This window comes from Pinus tabuliformis, chromosome 3_1 (assembly GCF_031772625.1).
Source record: "Pinus tabuliformis cultivar Carrire ecotype Pingquan chromosome 3_1, CPIR1, whole genome shotgun sequence".
Taxonomy (NCBI): domain Eukaryota; kingdom Viridiplantae; phylum Streptophyta; class Pinopsida; order Pinales; family Pinaceae; genus Pinus; species Pinus tabuliformis.
In genome coordinates, this window is record NC_142301.1 from 241,718,224 (window position 1) to 241,736,402 (window position 18,179).

General features: G+C 34.4%; 2 protein-coding genes across 3 annotated transcripts; both read left to right on the top strand.

Annotated features, from left to right (window-relative positions):
- Positions 1 to 12,006: 12,006 nt before the first annotated feature.
- LOC149186700 (uncharacterized) lies at positions 12,007 to 13,596 on the top strand. 2 transcript variants are annotated; one of them, XM_089411089.1, is made up of 2 exons: positions 12,007 to 12,758; positions 13,193 to 13,596. In XM_089411089.1, exons 1-2 carry the CDS (start codon positions 12,336 to 12,338, stop codon positions 13,241 to 13,243), a joined length of 474 nt encoding a protein of 157 aa, XP_089267215.1. In that variant the 5' UTR covers positions 12,007 to 12,335; the 3' UTR covers positions 13,244 to 13,596. The 2 variants fall into 2 exon arrangements, with proteins under 2 accessions (XP_089267215.1, XP_089267214.1); XM_089411088.1 differs by having other exon boundaries at positions 12,025 to 12,758; positions 13,184 to 13,596.
- Positions 13,597 to 14,654: 1,058 nt separating this feature from the next.
- Positions 14,655 to 17,786, top strand: LOC149186701 (uncharacterized). The gene is made up of 2 exons (XM_089411087.1): positions 14,655 to 16,849; positions 17,343 to 17,786. The coding sequence occupies exons 1-2, from the start codon at positions 16,433 to 16,435 to the stop codon at positions 17,481 to 17,483; spliced, it is 558 nt and encodes a 185-aa protein (XP_089267213.1). The 5' UTR covers positions 14,655 to 16,432; the 3' UTR covers positions 17,484 to 17,786.
- The last annotated feature ends 393 nt before the right edge of the window (positions 17,787 to 18,179 follow it).

Sequence of the window (18,179 nt, forward strand, 5' to 3'; positions counted from 1 at the left end):
TATCCTCTTCTTTTGATGTTTCTTGATCCTTTTCTTCCTCCTCTTCATATTCTATGTAAAATAATTTCTTCTCAGCACACTTATGACCTTTAGCACATTTGCTATCACAATTGTAACAAAGCCCTTTTTCTCCTTTTTCTTCCAATTGTTGTGGTGTAACCCTTGTAGGTTGTGGAAGGCTGGGAGAAACAACACTTCCATCTTTATAGTTGTGAGGGGTATGCTTCCTGGTTTCCATAATTTTGCTTTCCACTATGTCACAAAGCCTTTTTACTCTTTCCAATTGTTGTGGTGTTGCTCTAAAGAAGGTGTTTCTCTGTGTATCCTCATAATGTGCTATCAATTCCTCCGTGAAAATTGACCACGTAACAAGTTGTTTACGAGAACAAAGCCCTTCATACCATAAAAATTGATCTGGTTCTAAATATGAAGATGCAATACATACCTTTTGTAATAGTGCTACACCATGTAGATCAAAATATTGCTCCATCTGAAGTATCCAATTTACCGGATCCTTGCCATCAAACTTCCTCATCTTTCTTTTTCTTGATTTTAGGAGCTCGATCTTGGAACGACTGTAACTCTGTACTTTCAGATCTTTAAGTTCTAAAATTGTGACCTGTAGTAGCCCTCTTTGTCCTCTTTCCAATGCCACTAGTTTGATGCATATTGGATTCTCCAAGAAAGAGTTATGCACAATCTCCCAAGATGACCAGATTATAGACCTTTCCAGAAGAGCGAACTTGTATGAAGTGGGCCACGTGTCACTATTTCAACTTTGGCTCTGAAAAATATATACAAGAAACTATAGTCCGTCCTCTTTCTACACCTTCTTATGAAATTTCAATCCAATGCTCAGAAAGAAAGTTATGATGATTTTCCCCAGGTCACCTGTTTGGGATGTAATTCAGGAGTCTGCAAAAAGACCAACTTCCTCAGATCATATCTCCGCAAATATAGCGCAAAAATCTTTGAAATTCGGAACTGAGGTTCAACACGATTTCTTCTGAAATGGGTTTTTCTTGAAACTTCTGAAACGTCGCAGACGAAAAGTTATAGCGAAAATTCCACGATGACCTGCCTGGAGGAGCAAAACCCTAGAATCCAAAGCTCTGATACCAAATGTTATGAAACCAAATCAAGAAAAGATAGAAAAGATAGATCAACGCCTTAGAATTTAGCCTCTTCGAGGGGGCAACCTCCTTTACATTACATAAATGAACAATTCTTGGATGATACAAATGAAAAGACCTCCTTTCTATATATAGGAGTCTAAGGGGTCATAACATAATTAGAGCCGACATAACAATAATAATGTAAGGGCACAATAATAACAATAGTGGGCTTCTATGGGGCACAATAGTAACAATATGGGAACTACATGGGTACATCAATATAATAAGTGGGTTGTACTAATAACAATAAGGGGTTACACTAGTAGTATAGGGGCCTAACACATTTCCAATGCGAGTAAATATATCCTCCGACCAGAAATGCAATGGAAGCCCAGGTAGGTAGACCCAAATCAGTCCAACACCCAATTGCTCTCGTTCTAGATCAAAGAGAGGGATCCATCTCTTAAGAATCACAAGAGCCATTTCGATATGCCAAAAGCACGATATAATCCATTTAGTGTATTCCTCCCTATGGAAACTGAGAGAAAACCAGCCTCGCACCAATATAGTGATAGTTGTAAGCTCCTTAAGAATATTTCCCCATATCTCCATAGTCCAAAGGCAAAGACTATTATGAAACCAGCTCACAAAAAGATAGAAAAGATAGATCAATGCCTTAGAATTTAGCCTCTTCAAGGGGGCAACCTCCTTTAAATTACACAAATGAAAAATTCTTGGATGATACAAATGACAAGACCTCCATTCTAGATATAGGAGTCTAAGGGGTCATAATATGATCAAAGCCAACATAACAATAATAATGTAAGGGCACAATAATAACAATATGGGGACTGCATGGGCATAACAATATAATAAGGGGGTTGTACTAATAACAATAAGGGGTTAAAATAGTAGTATAGGGACCTAACATGCCCCTCTCCTTCAAAAAGTGTTGTCCTCAACGCTTGAGTAGTTCTTGATGTTACTACATAAAATTCCTGTCCTCCCATGTGGAATCTTCAGCTGGTAAGTTCTTCCACATGATGAGATACTCTAAAATTGATCGATTTCGTAGTTGTCGGTTTCTTCTTTCTGTGACTGCTCCAGGCTCCATTATGATTTTTCCTTCCTTGTCAAGTTTTGGCAATATTGTTTGAACTGGGATCTTCTGCAACTTTTGAATGAGTGGCCACACTTCTTCATCCTTCTTCCATTCATACCTTGTTTCATTTATCCAATCTAGTTGGATAATAGAAATGGCACACAACAATGCTTCCACATCCTCATCCTTTTTTGAGAGTGCATTTGCCACAACATTTTACTTTCCTTTTTTGTAGATGATTTCAAACTCATAACCCAACATCTTTGTTACCCATGTTTTTTTCTCTTCAGAGGATAATCTTTGTTCCAAAAAGTATTTAATACTATTATGATCCGTTTTTACCTTGAAGTGTCTTCCCATTAGGTAAGGTCGCCATTTCTTACGTGCGTGTAGTATTGCCAACATTTCCTTCTCATAAATAGCTTTCTTGAGGGACATTTGTTTGTATGTATGTAACCATCAAAATATCCAATCGCCTACATCAAAACTTCTTTCATTGCGATGTTGATCTGCCTGTTGTTTCATTCGATTCTGCACCAAAGTGGCATTATCCTTTAAAATTTGGAGAACTTGTTGTTGATGCTCGATGTGATCTTTCACTGCTTGATATGTCCTTCTATATTGAGAGTTTGATGAGTGGTAATTTCTTCCAGTGCATTACAAGATATGGTCGGATTCATTTCTTGATGCTCTATGTGATCTTTCACTTCTTAAAAAAATTTCTTCTTGATATGTCCTTCTATCTTGATAGTTTGAGGAGTGGTAATTCCGGCCATTGCATTACAAGATATGGTCGGATTCATTTCTTCTTTCTTGAGGTGGTCTTTCACTTCTTGAAACTTTTTCTTCTTGATATGTCCTTCTATCTTAAGAGTTTGAGGAGTAGTAATTATTTCCAATGCTTTACAAGATGTGGTCGGATTCATTTATTCTTTCTTCGGGGTTGGTTCCTAGTGTATATACTCTTCTTTTGACATTTCTTGATCGTTTTCTTCCTCCTCTCCACAATCAATGTAAAATAATTTCTTCTCATCACACTTATGACATTTAATGTATTTTTTATCACATTTATAACCAAGCCCTTTTTCTCTTTTTTCATCCAATTTTTGTGGTGTAACCCTTGTAGGTTATGGAAGGCTAGGAGAAACAACACTTCCATCTTTATAGTTGTGAGGGGTAGAATTCCTTGTTGCCATAAGTTTTCTTTCCACTTTGTAACAAATCTCTTTTTCTATTTTTCCTTCCAATTGTTGTGGTGTTGCTCTAAACAAGGTGTTGCTAGTATCCTCATAATGTGCTATAATTTCCTCCGTGAAAATTGATCATGTAGCAAGTGGTTTAGAAGAACAAATCCCTTTATACCATAAAAATTGATCTTGTTCTAAATATGAAGATGTAATACATACCTTTTGTAACAATGGTATGCCATCTAGATCAAAATATCTCTCCATTTGTAGTATCCAATTTACCGAATCCTTGCCATCAAACTTCTTCATCTTGATTTTTCTTGATTTTAGGAGCTCAATATTGAAACGACTGTAACAATGTAATTTAAGATCTCCAAGTTCTGAAATTTCTTTCTGTGGTAGCTCTCTGAGTTCTTTTTCTAACCCCACAAGTTAGATCAGAATTTGATAATCAAAGAAATATTTATTCCGAATCTCCCACAGTGACCTGATTATAGACTAGTTCAGTAGAGAAAACTTGTATGACATGCCACATCTCACTGTTTCGACCTTAGTACCTGAAATGGATACACAGAAAGATAAAAGAAGTCCTCTTTTTGAAAATTCTAACGAAATTTCAATTTGATGCTTAGAACAAAAGTTTGGATGATTTTCCCAAGGTGACCTGTTTGGAATGTAACTGGGGGTCTACAAAATCCCTAACTTCCTCAGACCATATCTCCTAAAATATAGCGAGGCAGGATCTAAAATTTAGAGCCAAGGTTCAGACCCATTCCTTCTCAAATGGGTTTTAAGTGTTATACCGAAAATACCACGATGTCCTGTTTTAGTTGAAATTCTGGAGCTTGCAAAAACCCGAACTTCCTCAGATCATATCTCCAAAAATATAGTGAGAGAAGCTCTGAAATTTGGACCCATGGTTCAGTGTGATTTCATCTCAAATGGGTTTTTTCACATCTGAACCATCATAGAAAAAACTTTATAGCGAAATTTCCACGATGACCTATTTGTAGTAGCAAAACCCTAGAATCCAAAGCTCCGATACCAAATGTTATGAAACCAGCTCACAAAAAGATAAAAAAGATAGATGAACGGCTTAGAAATAAGCCTCTTCGAGGGGGCAACCTTGTTTATATTACACAAATGAACAATTCTTAGATGATTCAAATGACAAGACTTCCTTTCTATATATAGGAGTCTAAGGGGTCATAATATAATCAGAGCCGACATAACAGTAATAATGTAAGGGGAAAATAATAACAATAGTGGGCTTCTATGGGGCACAATAATAACAATATGAGGACTACATGGGCACAACAATATAATAAGGGGTTTGTACTAATAACAATAAGGGGTTACACTAGTAGTATAGGGGCCTAACATGCCCCTCTCCTTCAAAAAGTGTTGTCCTCAACGCTTGAGTAGTTATGAATGCTTATGTATGTGGTGGTCCAAATCCCGACACTTCCGTTGCTGCATGAGGGAGTGACCAAATAGGCTCATAGGGATTCGAGTCAACCGAATAATTGACAACATCAATCTCCATTCCGACAAGCTGTAGATAGAAACAGGGTCGAGGGTAATGGTCGATGATGAGGTAGGGTAGCAGACCACAAGCCGTGACGGTGATAATGCCACTCTGCAGGTTGATGGTGAGTGTAGCAGCAATGAAAACAAAGCGATAACCATAACCCTAGCCGAAACCCTGAGGTGCTTCAAAGTGGAGCTCCATTTTCTCCAAACAACTCATATACCAATTCCCACTGAAACGTTCACTCTCTGTTATGAGAAAATTGAAATGATAATTACCATATTATTTTATTGCTTATGCATGCAATACATAATGTTCAAAAAATAGAGAATGGGTAAATACAATCACTCATAGACCACAATGAACACCAAACTATGTTTCAGGAAACCCTTGCAGTAGAAAAACCAATTGTAAGGTGATATTACTCTTACTTCTTTTGTCTATAATGGAAACGATACTAGCACCAAAGAGAAAGAACTCTCTATGGAGTTTCCTAAGACTTGTGGCCTATGGGCTATTGAACAACAACAACCCCTTTGATATGCTCTCTCTCTATCCACACTTAGCTTCTCTATTCTACTATGAAACAAAATGCAAACAAATAGAATGGAACCCATTTTACTCTAAGTTTCCTAGTTCTAACACATCCCAATAACAAATTAGGGGTTACATTTGACCCATTCAACCCTCAACATAAGTTACAACTTGACCCTTCTAGAGTCTCCTTCATTGTCCCCACAAGGTTGGCCCATTTACCATGAGTAACAAGGGTTGACGTAGCATCCTCTAAAATTATTGTGGTCAATCATGAGACTCAAATTCTAGGAGGCATAACATTATCATACAAGCTCCAAATGAGTCAATTCTCATGTTGTTTGAAAGGTATTAGTTTGTGGATTATGGAATCTAGGCCCACAGTAAGTTTCGAACCACAAACATTGGACATATAAGGCCTAAAAATGTGTCATGATTTTTTTCACTTGCAATTTTCCAAATTGGGACCATCGATAAAGATGACCCTCCAATTTTTCCACTCTAAAAAGAAATGACATGGATAACAAATAATATAGTTATCTAAACTAGGTCACTATGAATGATGTGTTTCTAGCTAGAATCTTGTTGCATTACCATATTCCACATCAATTGAAGCCTTCTCTAAATTGTCATGACTCACCATCTTCCGCAGTCATCGAGCTCACACTTAATGTTATTACAAGATTCTTCTCTAATATTTACTTCATTAACCAAATTGTTTCATGTGAAGAAGAAATAATACACCATCCAACACAATGTATAAGGGTATCACAAGTTCTTATAACTTTGGCGACCCAACTTCGTGTAACACCCCCATATTTTTATACACAAGTACAAACAAAAGCAAAAGCTCATACAAGATTGTACAACCCTTACAGAGATGGCATAATATTTTCACATGACCCTTGTGCGACTAGGTCATTCCTCCCAATGATGCACCTATAGAACTTTGTAATCATGCAAATTTGTTTCAACCACACTTTTCTTTATTTAGACTCTTGCACTATAATCCTTTACCCATGGTTGTAGCCAGGTTACCCATGCCACTCATGTGTGTACCACTTGTGTTGGTCAAATACTTGTCTCGACTCTTCCCTTATATATAGAGATATAGTATCAAGAACATGAATCCATCCATTTAGAATTGTGCCACTATTCCATCTCATTGACATGCTAGCTTACTTGTGCATCCATACTTCAACCTGCACAAGCCCATTTGGTGGTTCACCAATTAGTCATGTCTCATATTTTGAGCCCATCCTTTGTATAGTTGACACAACTTCTTATCATTTTCTCCACTCGCACTCAATATATGTGCGCTTTACTCATGTTATTTTGTCTAATCTCATGGTGCCAACTTTTACTTCAAACCTCCATTGCATCTAGCTCCTAGCTCCTATAGTTGCATGATCCCACCTCATGTTGCAATCCTCCAATGCAGCTAGCTCCTAGCTTCTATAGTCGCATGATGCCACCTCATGTTGCAAGCCTCCAACGCGTGTAGCTCCTAACTCCTATAGTCGCATATTGATGCCACCTTATGTTGCAAGCCTCTAGTGCATCTAGCTTGGCATGACTAAAAAACCAAGGGGACTGACCCATCGCATGCCCAACATGAGTAAAGAGAGCATAAGACTAACCACACATGCCTATTCTCACTACAACTTAGAATTCACAATGTTGGCCTTAGGAAGCTCACATTGCCTGGAAATTGGTTCCAAGTGAGTTGTCTCGCCTCCCTCTGTCACTATAAACCACTCGCATTACCTTCTGGAAATAGATCTAGCCTCTAACTGCTAACATGTGGGTCTTCCAACAACTTGCACTAGGCTTTTTGGACTCACCACCCTCAAAATCCCCTCAGGCACTTTGATTGTGAAGTGCTTGCTTTTCAAACTTATGATTTCAATGAATCCCTACTAGATTCTAGACAAATTAAATCACAAAATAAACCAGAAAAAATTCTAAAAAATCTCACTTAAAGGCTATAAGGGCCCACATTATTCAGTAGGCAGGAGGATTGAAATGTTAGCAGGTGCAGTCAGATCTTGAGGGCAATGCAAAACTAATTGAAGCTAGTGCAAAGTCAGTTGGGAACAGTTAGATACTCAGTGGACAGAGCAGAGCTAGTTGCAGCCAAAGACTAAGGGGACAGTGTCATGTTAGAGGAAGAAAGAAAAGGTGAAGATGAGATAAAACTTTTGGAAAAATGACAGGGACAGTCTCATATTAGAGGAAGAAATCAAAGGTAAAAATGAGATAAAGCTTTTGGAAAAATGACTCGCATAAAATCCAAGCAATAGATATTGCATGGAAGACACCTATACAATTCAAAATGATTTTGTTGAATTATATGAAGATTAATTTTCCCATTACACTTAAAGACGTCTTTTAATTAGAGACTTAGAATATATATTATTGAAATTAAGAAATAACTACAAAAAAAAATAAGAATAAATAAACAATGCAATCTCAAATCAACTTACAATGGTTGTATGGAAAAATATTATGTGTGAAACTTAAATTATAATTTTAAGGAAAGAGAGCCCGTTTATGATCCTAGCTATGGTGAGACCTCCATCCATTGTTAGATGTGCTTGTTAGCACCACGTCTTCAAGTGGATGTATAATCTTTCTAATTTTGAATAATTTATATATATAGAAAGATGCATAGTGTCCCCGTGACCTTTAGGCCCCTTAGCACCATTCGTTCGTCCCTCAGATCAGTTAAGGATCCTATTGACCCCAAAGATATGAAAGGGGTTTATATTATCCCCTGCTCCTGTGGGACCCCTTATATTGGTGAGACCGGTCACTCCATTAATCAGAGGATTAGATAGCACGCTGCTGACCTTAAGCATAGAAGAGCTAAGTCTTCCGCTTTAGCTGAACATGTAGAAAAAACCAATCATCATGTTTGCATTGAGGAAGCTAGTGTTATCGCTAAGGTTTCGCATTTCCATCATCGGAAATTTAGGGAAGCTATTGAGATTGAAAAGAGACCCAACAATCTCAATAGAGATGATGGCTGGAAAATCAGTAGGTGCTGGGTCCCAGCACTTTCTTCTTAGTCGTTTTTCTTGTCTCTTATTTTTATTATTATTATTATTATTATTATTTATTAATCCATTACTATTATTTATTAAACAATTACTATTAAAAATGCAAATAAGAAACTATTAAACAATTACTTTATTTATTAAACAGTTACTATTATAAATACAAATAATAAACTATTACTAAATACTATTATATAATAAACGATTACTAAATACTATTATTTAGTAATCGTTTTTCTTTTTCTTGTCTCTTATTTTATTTTTATTATTATTTATAATTTTATTATTATTTATTATTTATTTATTTATTTTATTATTTATTTATTTATTTTTAATAACTTAATTCTATTATTATTATTATTATTATTATTTATTTAATAACTTAATTATTAATTATTATATTTTTAATTATTATTTATTTGTTTATTTGTTTATAAACTATTTCTAAATACTATTATTTAGTAATATAATAAACGATTACGAAATACTATTATTTAGTAATCGTTTTTCTTGTCTCTTATTTTTTTTTTATTTTTTTTTATTATTATTATTATTATTTATTTATTTATTTTAATTATTATTTATTTATTTTTAATAACTTAATTCTATTATTATTATTATTATTATGTATTTATTTATCTTTAATAACTTAATTCTATTATTATTATTGTTATTATTTTTTATTTCCAACATTCTTTCATCTTAATAACCCATTTATATGTTTATTATAAGGAAAGGTCCGTTATTACTTTTAATATTTTTAACTAATAATATCAATTTTTAATTATTCTTACATTTTATTTTATTTTATTTTATTAATTAATTTTAATTTTATTTATTTATTTATCCGTTATATAACCACTTTCCTTTTAGTATTTAATACCTCTAACTAACTATAATTATTTTATTTTATTTTCTAATCCTTATTTCCTCTTTTTATTTATTTATTTGATTATTTAATTTATTTATTCTATTGTTTGTTACATATTTATATATTATAAGAGAAGTTCCATTACGTAACTACCTCCCTTTAGTTTTACGTAACTAATGATACCATTTATAATTTATTTTTATTTTTTCATTTATATATTTATATATTTATTTATTTTATACCTAATATAACTAAATTTGACCTTGCTCCTTAAGTCAACTTTTTGCCCAGGTAACTGTTGATGTCTCTGCTCTAGCTATTTAAACAGGCTAAGCTGGATCTGTTTTTCAACTTGTCCTGACGATGAACCACACTGGTTGGTTCGAAACGAGTCGACAAATGGTTTCTCATGTGATTTTCGCCGAAAAATCTATCATAAAGATCATTATTTTATTTTAAATATAAAATCATAAAATGTTTTAAAATTGTTTTTGTTTGGTCAAGCAAACAAGTTAACCTAAAATCTAGAGGCATTTAGCAGGAGTGAAACTCTGCTTCCTAGGACCAAAAGCTGGTTATTTTAGGTGATATGGTTTTCCTTGAATAACTGTGATGACTCAGCCTGCACTGAGATGGCCATCCTCACTTGTCCTCGTTACTAATTTGACAACTGAGTTATGATAAATTTTCCCACCTTTAAAAAAATATAAAACTACAAATGATATATATATATATATATATAATTTATTATACTTCTATCGATCACTCACTTGATTAGATACCTGGAAAGTAATAATATATTTAAATTGAAATTAATATACAATTAGTTAAAAAAAAATTAAACACAAATGTTATTCCTCCAACACAGGAACAAACTAAAACAAATCAGTGTATTAAATTATCATGTAGATGGGCAACATATGTCGCTGCTACTAATACAACAAGATATGTTAAACCGCCACTGCATGGGTATGAAGATAACAACATATCGTTCCCATGTGCCAATATGCGGAGTTGTTACGCTTCGTTGAAAACAAAGACCCTCTGGGCGCAACACACCGCAGGTCTCAGGTTAAAAAAGTCATGTATAATGATGTGGATGGGATCCAAGGCGATGGGATCCAAGGCGAAGGTTAGACGAGAGTCGAGATCATACAACGCGCTATCAATTAAAAATTGAAGGAAATCTCATTCCTCACATGAAATGGTAGAAGGTAAGTAGTTAATGTCATTTGAAAACATACTTATCTGCTCTCACAGACCACCGAGTGCACGTGAATGTAGTGGGTCACTTTTTTGTTAGGTAGCATTAGCTGTACAGAATTTCCACTTTTCAATGGCCAAAGATCGTTAATGCAGCGGCAGCGCTTGTTCTGCCATGTGATCGAGATTTAAGCACCGCCATTGGAATATATTGTACAGCAGAACCGACAATCTGTGGCAATCTGTGCCATAGCATTATCATTACACTAATTTTCTGTGTTTTGTTTTGGTTAAATACCTCACCAATATTAGTAGGTTCGTGAAATATACTAATAACATGAATGAATTATTGTAGATTTTTTTTAATATTTTAGAGTTTGATGGATAAGATGGAAGTTAATTGGGTATATTCTAAAATTGTTTTTGCTTGGTTAAGAGTAGACGTAACCAAATAAGTTAATGGACATGTGGACATGACTAAGAGGCATTCATGAGTGAAAGTCTGCCCCCTTACGGACCATCAGCGGGTTATTCCATGTGGCATGGTTTTCCTTGAACTCAAAGGTGATGAGTCAGCCTGCATTCTCATGGGTTAACAATTAGAGATGGTTGCCTTTATTGTTGGTTTGACAACTAAAGTATAATAAGTGGTTTTCAGTGAATAACTGTGATCAGTTATCCTGCATTCGAGGTTAGCAACTAGAGATGGTTGTCTTCAATGCTGGTTTGACCACTGAGTTATGATAAGTTTTCCCACCTGTAAAAAAAACTACCAAAGTTAATTGTTTGACTTCATTTCTTTTACACAAATATTTTAATATTATTGAAATCTGCAATCAATAGTAAAATATTTTAATGTGATTAAAATCTGTAATTACGATAGAGATCATTGAAATCTACAACCAAGATAAAGATCACTGATTAAATAATTAAAAAGAAATGTGAAATACTCCTAATAAATCAATTGCTTATAAAATTCCTGTTTATATTAAGATGTTTAGAATGCCATGAACTCAAATCCAAGAATTGCTTATAAAATTCCAGTTTATATTAAAATTTCAAGTTTAAACACAAATCTAATTATATTAAAAAAGAAAGTAACCTATATAGAATACAATCTTTTAATTATTTTAACCATTTAAATACCCTTACATCTCAACTTAAAAACGATTTATCATTTTAACAATTTAAATATCTTTACATCCCAACCTCACAAACAATTTATAATTTTAATAACTTAAATACCTTTGAGTCACCACTTCAAAGACAATCAGATCTCACATGTGACGTACAAACAAACTAACAAAGAAAGAAAGTTCGTGAGAAATATTATGAGCCTAATTGTCTTTAGATCAGGATTCATGACGTCCACCCACAAGTTCCAAAGACAACTTTCTTGTTTTCTACTTTGACACGCTTCGAATAACAATTAAGCAGTCCTCGTTGGATCTTATCTCTAGCCCTACACCATTAATGCCAAACCCATCTATAATTAAGTCTCCTGCTCCGGTTGAAGTTGCAAATAGTTTCGAGGGAGGCACCGGTTGCAGCTGCTAATATATTCAAGGGAGACAGTATTTGTTCTGGCCTTCTTCTTTCAGTTTTGATTTGATTAGGAATTTGCAATTAGAGATTTCGATGGGTTCCCTGATATCATGAAAACTGGATTGTTGTTCTGAGAATCTTTAGATTTCTGGTGCAGTTAGGGGGTCCAGAAGGAATTTGCACTGATTATGGCTCCAGGTAATAGACCATCTGCACTGGCGAAATTAAAGACGCGAGTCTGTGTCAGTCCAGAGGCAGAATCATTGAATTTAACGAGAAGTACTCCTGCTTTGCCACAACTGGCAATTGTTCAGAGTACTTTGAAATTGAAAACAAAAGCTGCTGATTCAGAAAAATACCCAGATCCGTTAGGAGGTAATGCAGAAGAAGATGAAGAAAAATGCGAGACTCCCAAGTTGCAGGAGCACAAGATACCTCCGGCGCTCTGCTGTCCTCCTGCACCAATGAAACGTAGATCGATTCCGGTAAAGAGAAAGTTGCCTGCAAACCGTACCGAAAGGTTTTACATTCTCTCTGATTCCGACATACAATCTCTCTTCGGGCCAGATCTTGCAAAGAGAAAAGTCATCTCAAAATCTCCGAAAGAGAAGGTAAAACTAGATCTTATGAAATATACAATGTTGAGACCAGTTATTTGTCTACTGAGTTACAGTGACAGTGAGTATCGGTCTTAAAGAATCTTTTTACTGTATGAATTTACATGAGGTTGCTAATTATAACATGAATGAAAAAAAGAAACAAGCTTGGAGGGTTAGCTCGGTTACAGGTTCTATTCTTTTAAGGATCAATGTTCACGAACCACATAGAAAAGAAAATTTTATTGTTTTAAGATAGTGCAAAACCGATGTGGTCTATTATATTTGTTTTTTTATTCTTCTCTCAGTACAAAATTGTTTTCGCCATGGAAAAAGATTCTGTATTGTGGTGAATATGTTGGATTCTGCACTCTCTTTGATTTATTTTCTTATTATTAGAGCAAGTTCATCATGACAACTTATGTTTATCTGTAATTCAGAATTTGCAGAGTACTGTGAAAGAAGGCCGAGTGCATATAAATATGTCAAAAGAAGTTTGAAGAGATCCAGGCTCATCTAGCCAGGCCATTTCAAGCAGTGGAGGTGAAGTGCAGTTCGTGGGCAGAAATAGATAGCCAAACGGATATTTAAGGAAGGCGAGTATTAATAGAAAGGAATATGCCACTGCAGAATAATTTAGACTATTACTTCCCATTGTAATACACTCAGTATGACAAATAGGAAATGACATTTTTTCTGCAAAAATTACATTTCACTCTTGATTGAGCTATAAGATATATGTTCAGATCCAGACCTTATTTGGTCATTGCAGTGTACTGTAAAATTGTGAATATTCTTATGCAGTTTGTATTAACTATTCTTAGGCAGTTTGTATTAATTATGCTTCAAGTCACATGTTTTTTCAAGGTGTCATTTGTAAAAGGTTTAGCTATTGTGATTACAAGAAATAGAAATGCATATGTAAATTGCCAAAAAAATATTAGAGTTGATTTTTTCCAAGATCAGTTATCACAATTGTCTTTAACTAACGCTCGCATCTTCGATAATGATAATCTTCTATAATTGAAACCTAAATATTCACTGTACAATTCAAATCAGATTAGATCGAGATTTAAACCAACAATGTTAATGTCCCTTTCAAAGTTGCCACAGTTGGAATTTCACAGGACTCTGCAAAGGGAAATAGTTTGAAAATGTCACTTCGAGTCTACTGTTAAACAACCGTGCGCCAGAAGCTTCCTTGCTTGATTGATTTGGTTTTTAAATAGTAATGGACAACATCGAGACAAACGCACGCAGGAAAGATACCAAATAGAATAAATTTCGGTGGAATGGCGAGCCTTTTTTCTTGGACAGAGCTACCCTGAGTGCTTTGTTCTGGAATCTTGAAGTTCTGTCTGCGATTATCTTTTCTAGAGCTTTGGAATTTGGAGGTTTCACTAAGAGTCACCTATTCAGCTCCTACCTTTCAATTCATTTTTTTAAAGAAAAAAACTGAAATGTAAGAGAGAATGTTGCTCAAAGCTAGGTTAATTTTTATTAAGTTGAGCGAAAGAAGATTAGGTTAAAATTTCTTTCCCAAAAGATACAAGGGATATGTTTGAACTGAAGAGATATAAGTGGTTAATATCAATGGATACCAATTTAAGTGTTATCACTTAATTTTATTTTTTGTCAAGGAAAAAATAATAAATTTAAAACATTAGGTGAGTAATTTTGATATTACATACAAGATATTCTTCAATTTTAATAATTAAGGTAAAGAAGCGTATTTCAGATGAAATGAATGTCTACCTTCAGATTAAGATCTATAAAATCTCAGCTATATAAAAAAGTAAGATTATATTTATAGATACAGTGGAAACGAACTTATCAAGGTTATTATGTTTTTTATTTTGATTAACAAAATTAGAGATTATATTTTTTCCATTTTCCGTTGTTAATGATTTTATTGTTATTTTAATTTTATTTTTTTTTTAAATGTAAAATTTAATGTTTTTTTTTTTAATAATAAATTTCAATTAATTAAATTTAATGAGAATTTTATAATTTAATTTATTAGAATCAAATTATTGACAATACCGGAGTTGTTTTAGTCTCCAAAAAATTAACATGTTCTCGCATATCAAAACTAATAAGCATCTGGCATAAGGCTTTTGACCTCCTAAAACATCATATAAATTTATAAACGGAAACTTAGAAAACTATAAATGAAAATAAGTATTTGAATAAGTATTTGAAGGGTGTATTGATGTAGTCATTTGTCTTGTGGGAATCCAATTTTTCTATAATTATAAGCTCTTTTCCGCCTTTTTAGTGAGCAACCTAGGTCAAGTAGTTGATGTGTTGCAGTTCATTATCCATGCTTTTAACTCTAAGGTCATCAAACATCAACAATATTTCATTCTGGGCCGCATTTCAATCCATCAATACTCGTATTAACAACATCTTTAAGTTGCAACATACATCATTGGTTTACATATATCGATTAAACCTCCTTTAATTTATTGATCTCATTTCTATTAGTCAAATTTCGTTTAATTTATTGATCTCATTTCTATTAGTCAAAGTTTTTAATATTCTGCAAATTTGTCATGGAAATAAGAATGCCTAATTAAATGGTTAAGAAGGAATGTAAAATACTCACTAATAATAAATAATGATAAAACATCTAATTATTTGAAAATTTCAGTTTTAAAATGTGATAAACACAAATCTAATCATAAATTGGTGTAGTCTACATAAAATATAATTCTTTAATAATTTTGGTAACCTAAATACCTTTAAGTCAATAATTGTAACAACATAAATAGCTTTACGTACTAGAAAATTCTTAAACACAAACTAGTAACATGTGACTTACAAACTAACTTGAAAAAAATTGTTACCTCCAAGTTCCAGAAACAACTTTCTTCTTTTTCTACTTTGACACGCTTCCTTATCTCTAGCTTTACACCATTTTTTTTTCAAGTTGTAGAAATATTAGGATTCTAATTGTCTTTAGATTCATGATGTCCACTCCATATTCCAAAGACAACTTTCTTCTTTTTCTACTTTGACACGCTTTCTTATCTCTAGCTTTACACCATTTTTTGGTTTGTGATCTTACCTGCTTAGGCCATACGAGCCTTTAGCTAATTAGAATTTTTAGCGTATCTCCTCTGTAGGACAGGGCACCACCCAGGCACACGGTACCACCAGCCCCTTGAGATTTCAGTGAGATTTAATACTAGGTAGCCTTTCCGACCAGGCCCGTCGTCAATCCATTGTGCTACAGCCCTTGAGATTTGAGTGAGATTTAATACTAGGTAGCCTTTCCGACCAGGCCCGTCGTCAATCCGTTGTGCTAATCCGTTGTGCTAGTAAGACAACCGTTTGTGCTAATTAAACAACCAGTTGGGCTAATGTGACAACCAGTTGTGCTAGTAGAACAACCAGTTGTGCTAATGGGACTTCCAACACCGTTAAGCCAAAGCCGTCTATAATTAAGTCTCCTGCCCTGGTTGAAAGCTGCAAATAGTTTCCAGGGAGACACCAGTTGCAGCTGCTAATATTTTTTCAAATAAGACTGTTTGCTATGGTCTTCTTCGCTCGTCAGGTTTGATTTGATTAGGAATTCGCAATAAGAGATTTCGATGGCTTCTGTGATCATGAAAACTGGATTGCTGTTCTGTGAATCTTTAGATTTTTGGTGCAGTTAGGGGGACCAGAAGAAAGTTGCTCTGACTATGGCTCCAGTTAATAGACCATCTGCACTGGCGAAATTAAAGACGCAAGACAGTGTCAGTCCAGAGGCAGATTCATTCAATGTAACGGGAAGTAATCCTGTTTTGCCACCACTGGCAGCTTTTCAGAGTACATTGAAACTGAAAACCGGCGCTGATTCAGAAAAATGCCCGGATCTGTTAATGGGTAATGAAGAAGATGGAGAAAAATGCCAGACTCCCAAGTTGCGGGAGCGCAAGATATCTCCGGCGGTTTGCTGTCCTCCTGCGCCAATCAAACGTAGATCGATTCTGGTAAAGAGAAAGTTGCCTGCAAACAATATCGAAGGGTTTTACATTCTCTCTGATTCCGATCTACAATCTCTCTTCGGGACAGATCTTGCAAAGAGAAAAGTCATCTCAAAATCTCCGAAACAGAAGGTAAAATTAGATCTCATGAAATATACAATGTTGAGACCAGTTATTTGTCGAATGAGTTAGAGTAACAATGAGTATTGGTCTTAAAGAATATTTTTATTCTATGAATTTACATGAGGTCTAATGAGTTATAGTAACAATGAGTATTGGTATTAAAGAATATTTTTATTGTATGAACTTACATGAGGTTGCTAATATAACATTAATTAAATAAAAAACAGCAAGCTGGGAGGGTTAGCTTGGTTAGAGATTCAATTTTCTTGAGGATCATGGTTCATGAACCATATAAAAGAAAATTTTATTGTTTTAGGATAGTGTAAAACAGATACGGTCTATTACCTTTGTTTTTCTATTCTGCTCTCAGTACAAAATTATTTTCGCCTTAGAGAAAGTTTCTGTATTGTGGTGAATATGTTGCAGTCTGCACTTTCCTTGATTTGTTTTCTTATTATTAGAGCAGGTTCATGATGACAACTTATGTTTATCTGTAATTCAGAATTTGCAGAATACTGTGAAAGAAAGCGGAGTGCATAAACATATAAATATGTCAAAGAAGTTTGAAGAGGTCCAGGCTCACCCAGCCAGGCCGTTTCAAGTTGTGGATGTGAAGTGCAGTTCGTGGGGAAGAAATAGATAGCCAAATTGATATTTAAGGAAGGCGAGTATTAACAGAAATGAACATGCCACTGCAGGATAGTTTAGACCTATTATTTTCCTTTGTAATACACCCAGAATGACAAATGGGAAATGGCATTTTTGCTGAAAAAAATACATTTTAGTCTTGACCGAGCGATAGGATATATGTTCAGATCCAGACCTTATTTGGTCATTGCAGTGTGCTGTGAAATTGTGAATATCCTTGGGCAGTTTGTATTAATTATGCTTTAGGTCACATGTTTTTTCAGTGTGTCATTTGTGAATTGTTTAGCTATTGTGATTGCAAGAAATAGAAATGCATATGTCAATTGCCGAAAAAATATTAGAGTTGATTTTTTCCAAGATCAGTTATCACAATTATCTTTAACTAACATTGGCCTCTTCGATATTGAAAATCTTCTATAATTGAAACATAAACATTCACTGTACTATTTAAAATATCAGATATGATCGATATTTAAACCAATAATGTTAATGTCGCTTTCAAAGTTGCCAGGGTTGGAATTTCACAGGATTCTGCAAAGGGAAATAGTTTGAAAATGTCACTTCGAGTCCACTATTAAACGACCGTTTGCCAGAAGTTTCTTTGCTTCATTGATTTGGTTCTCAAATAGTAAAGGGCAACATCGAGACAAACGCACGCAGGAAAGATACCAAGTAGAATAGAATAAATTTC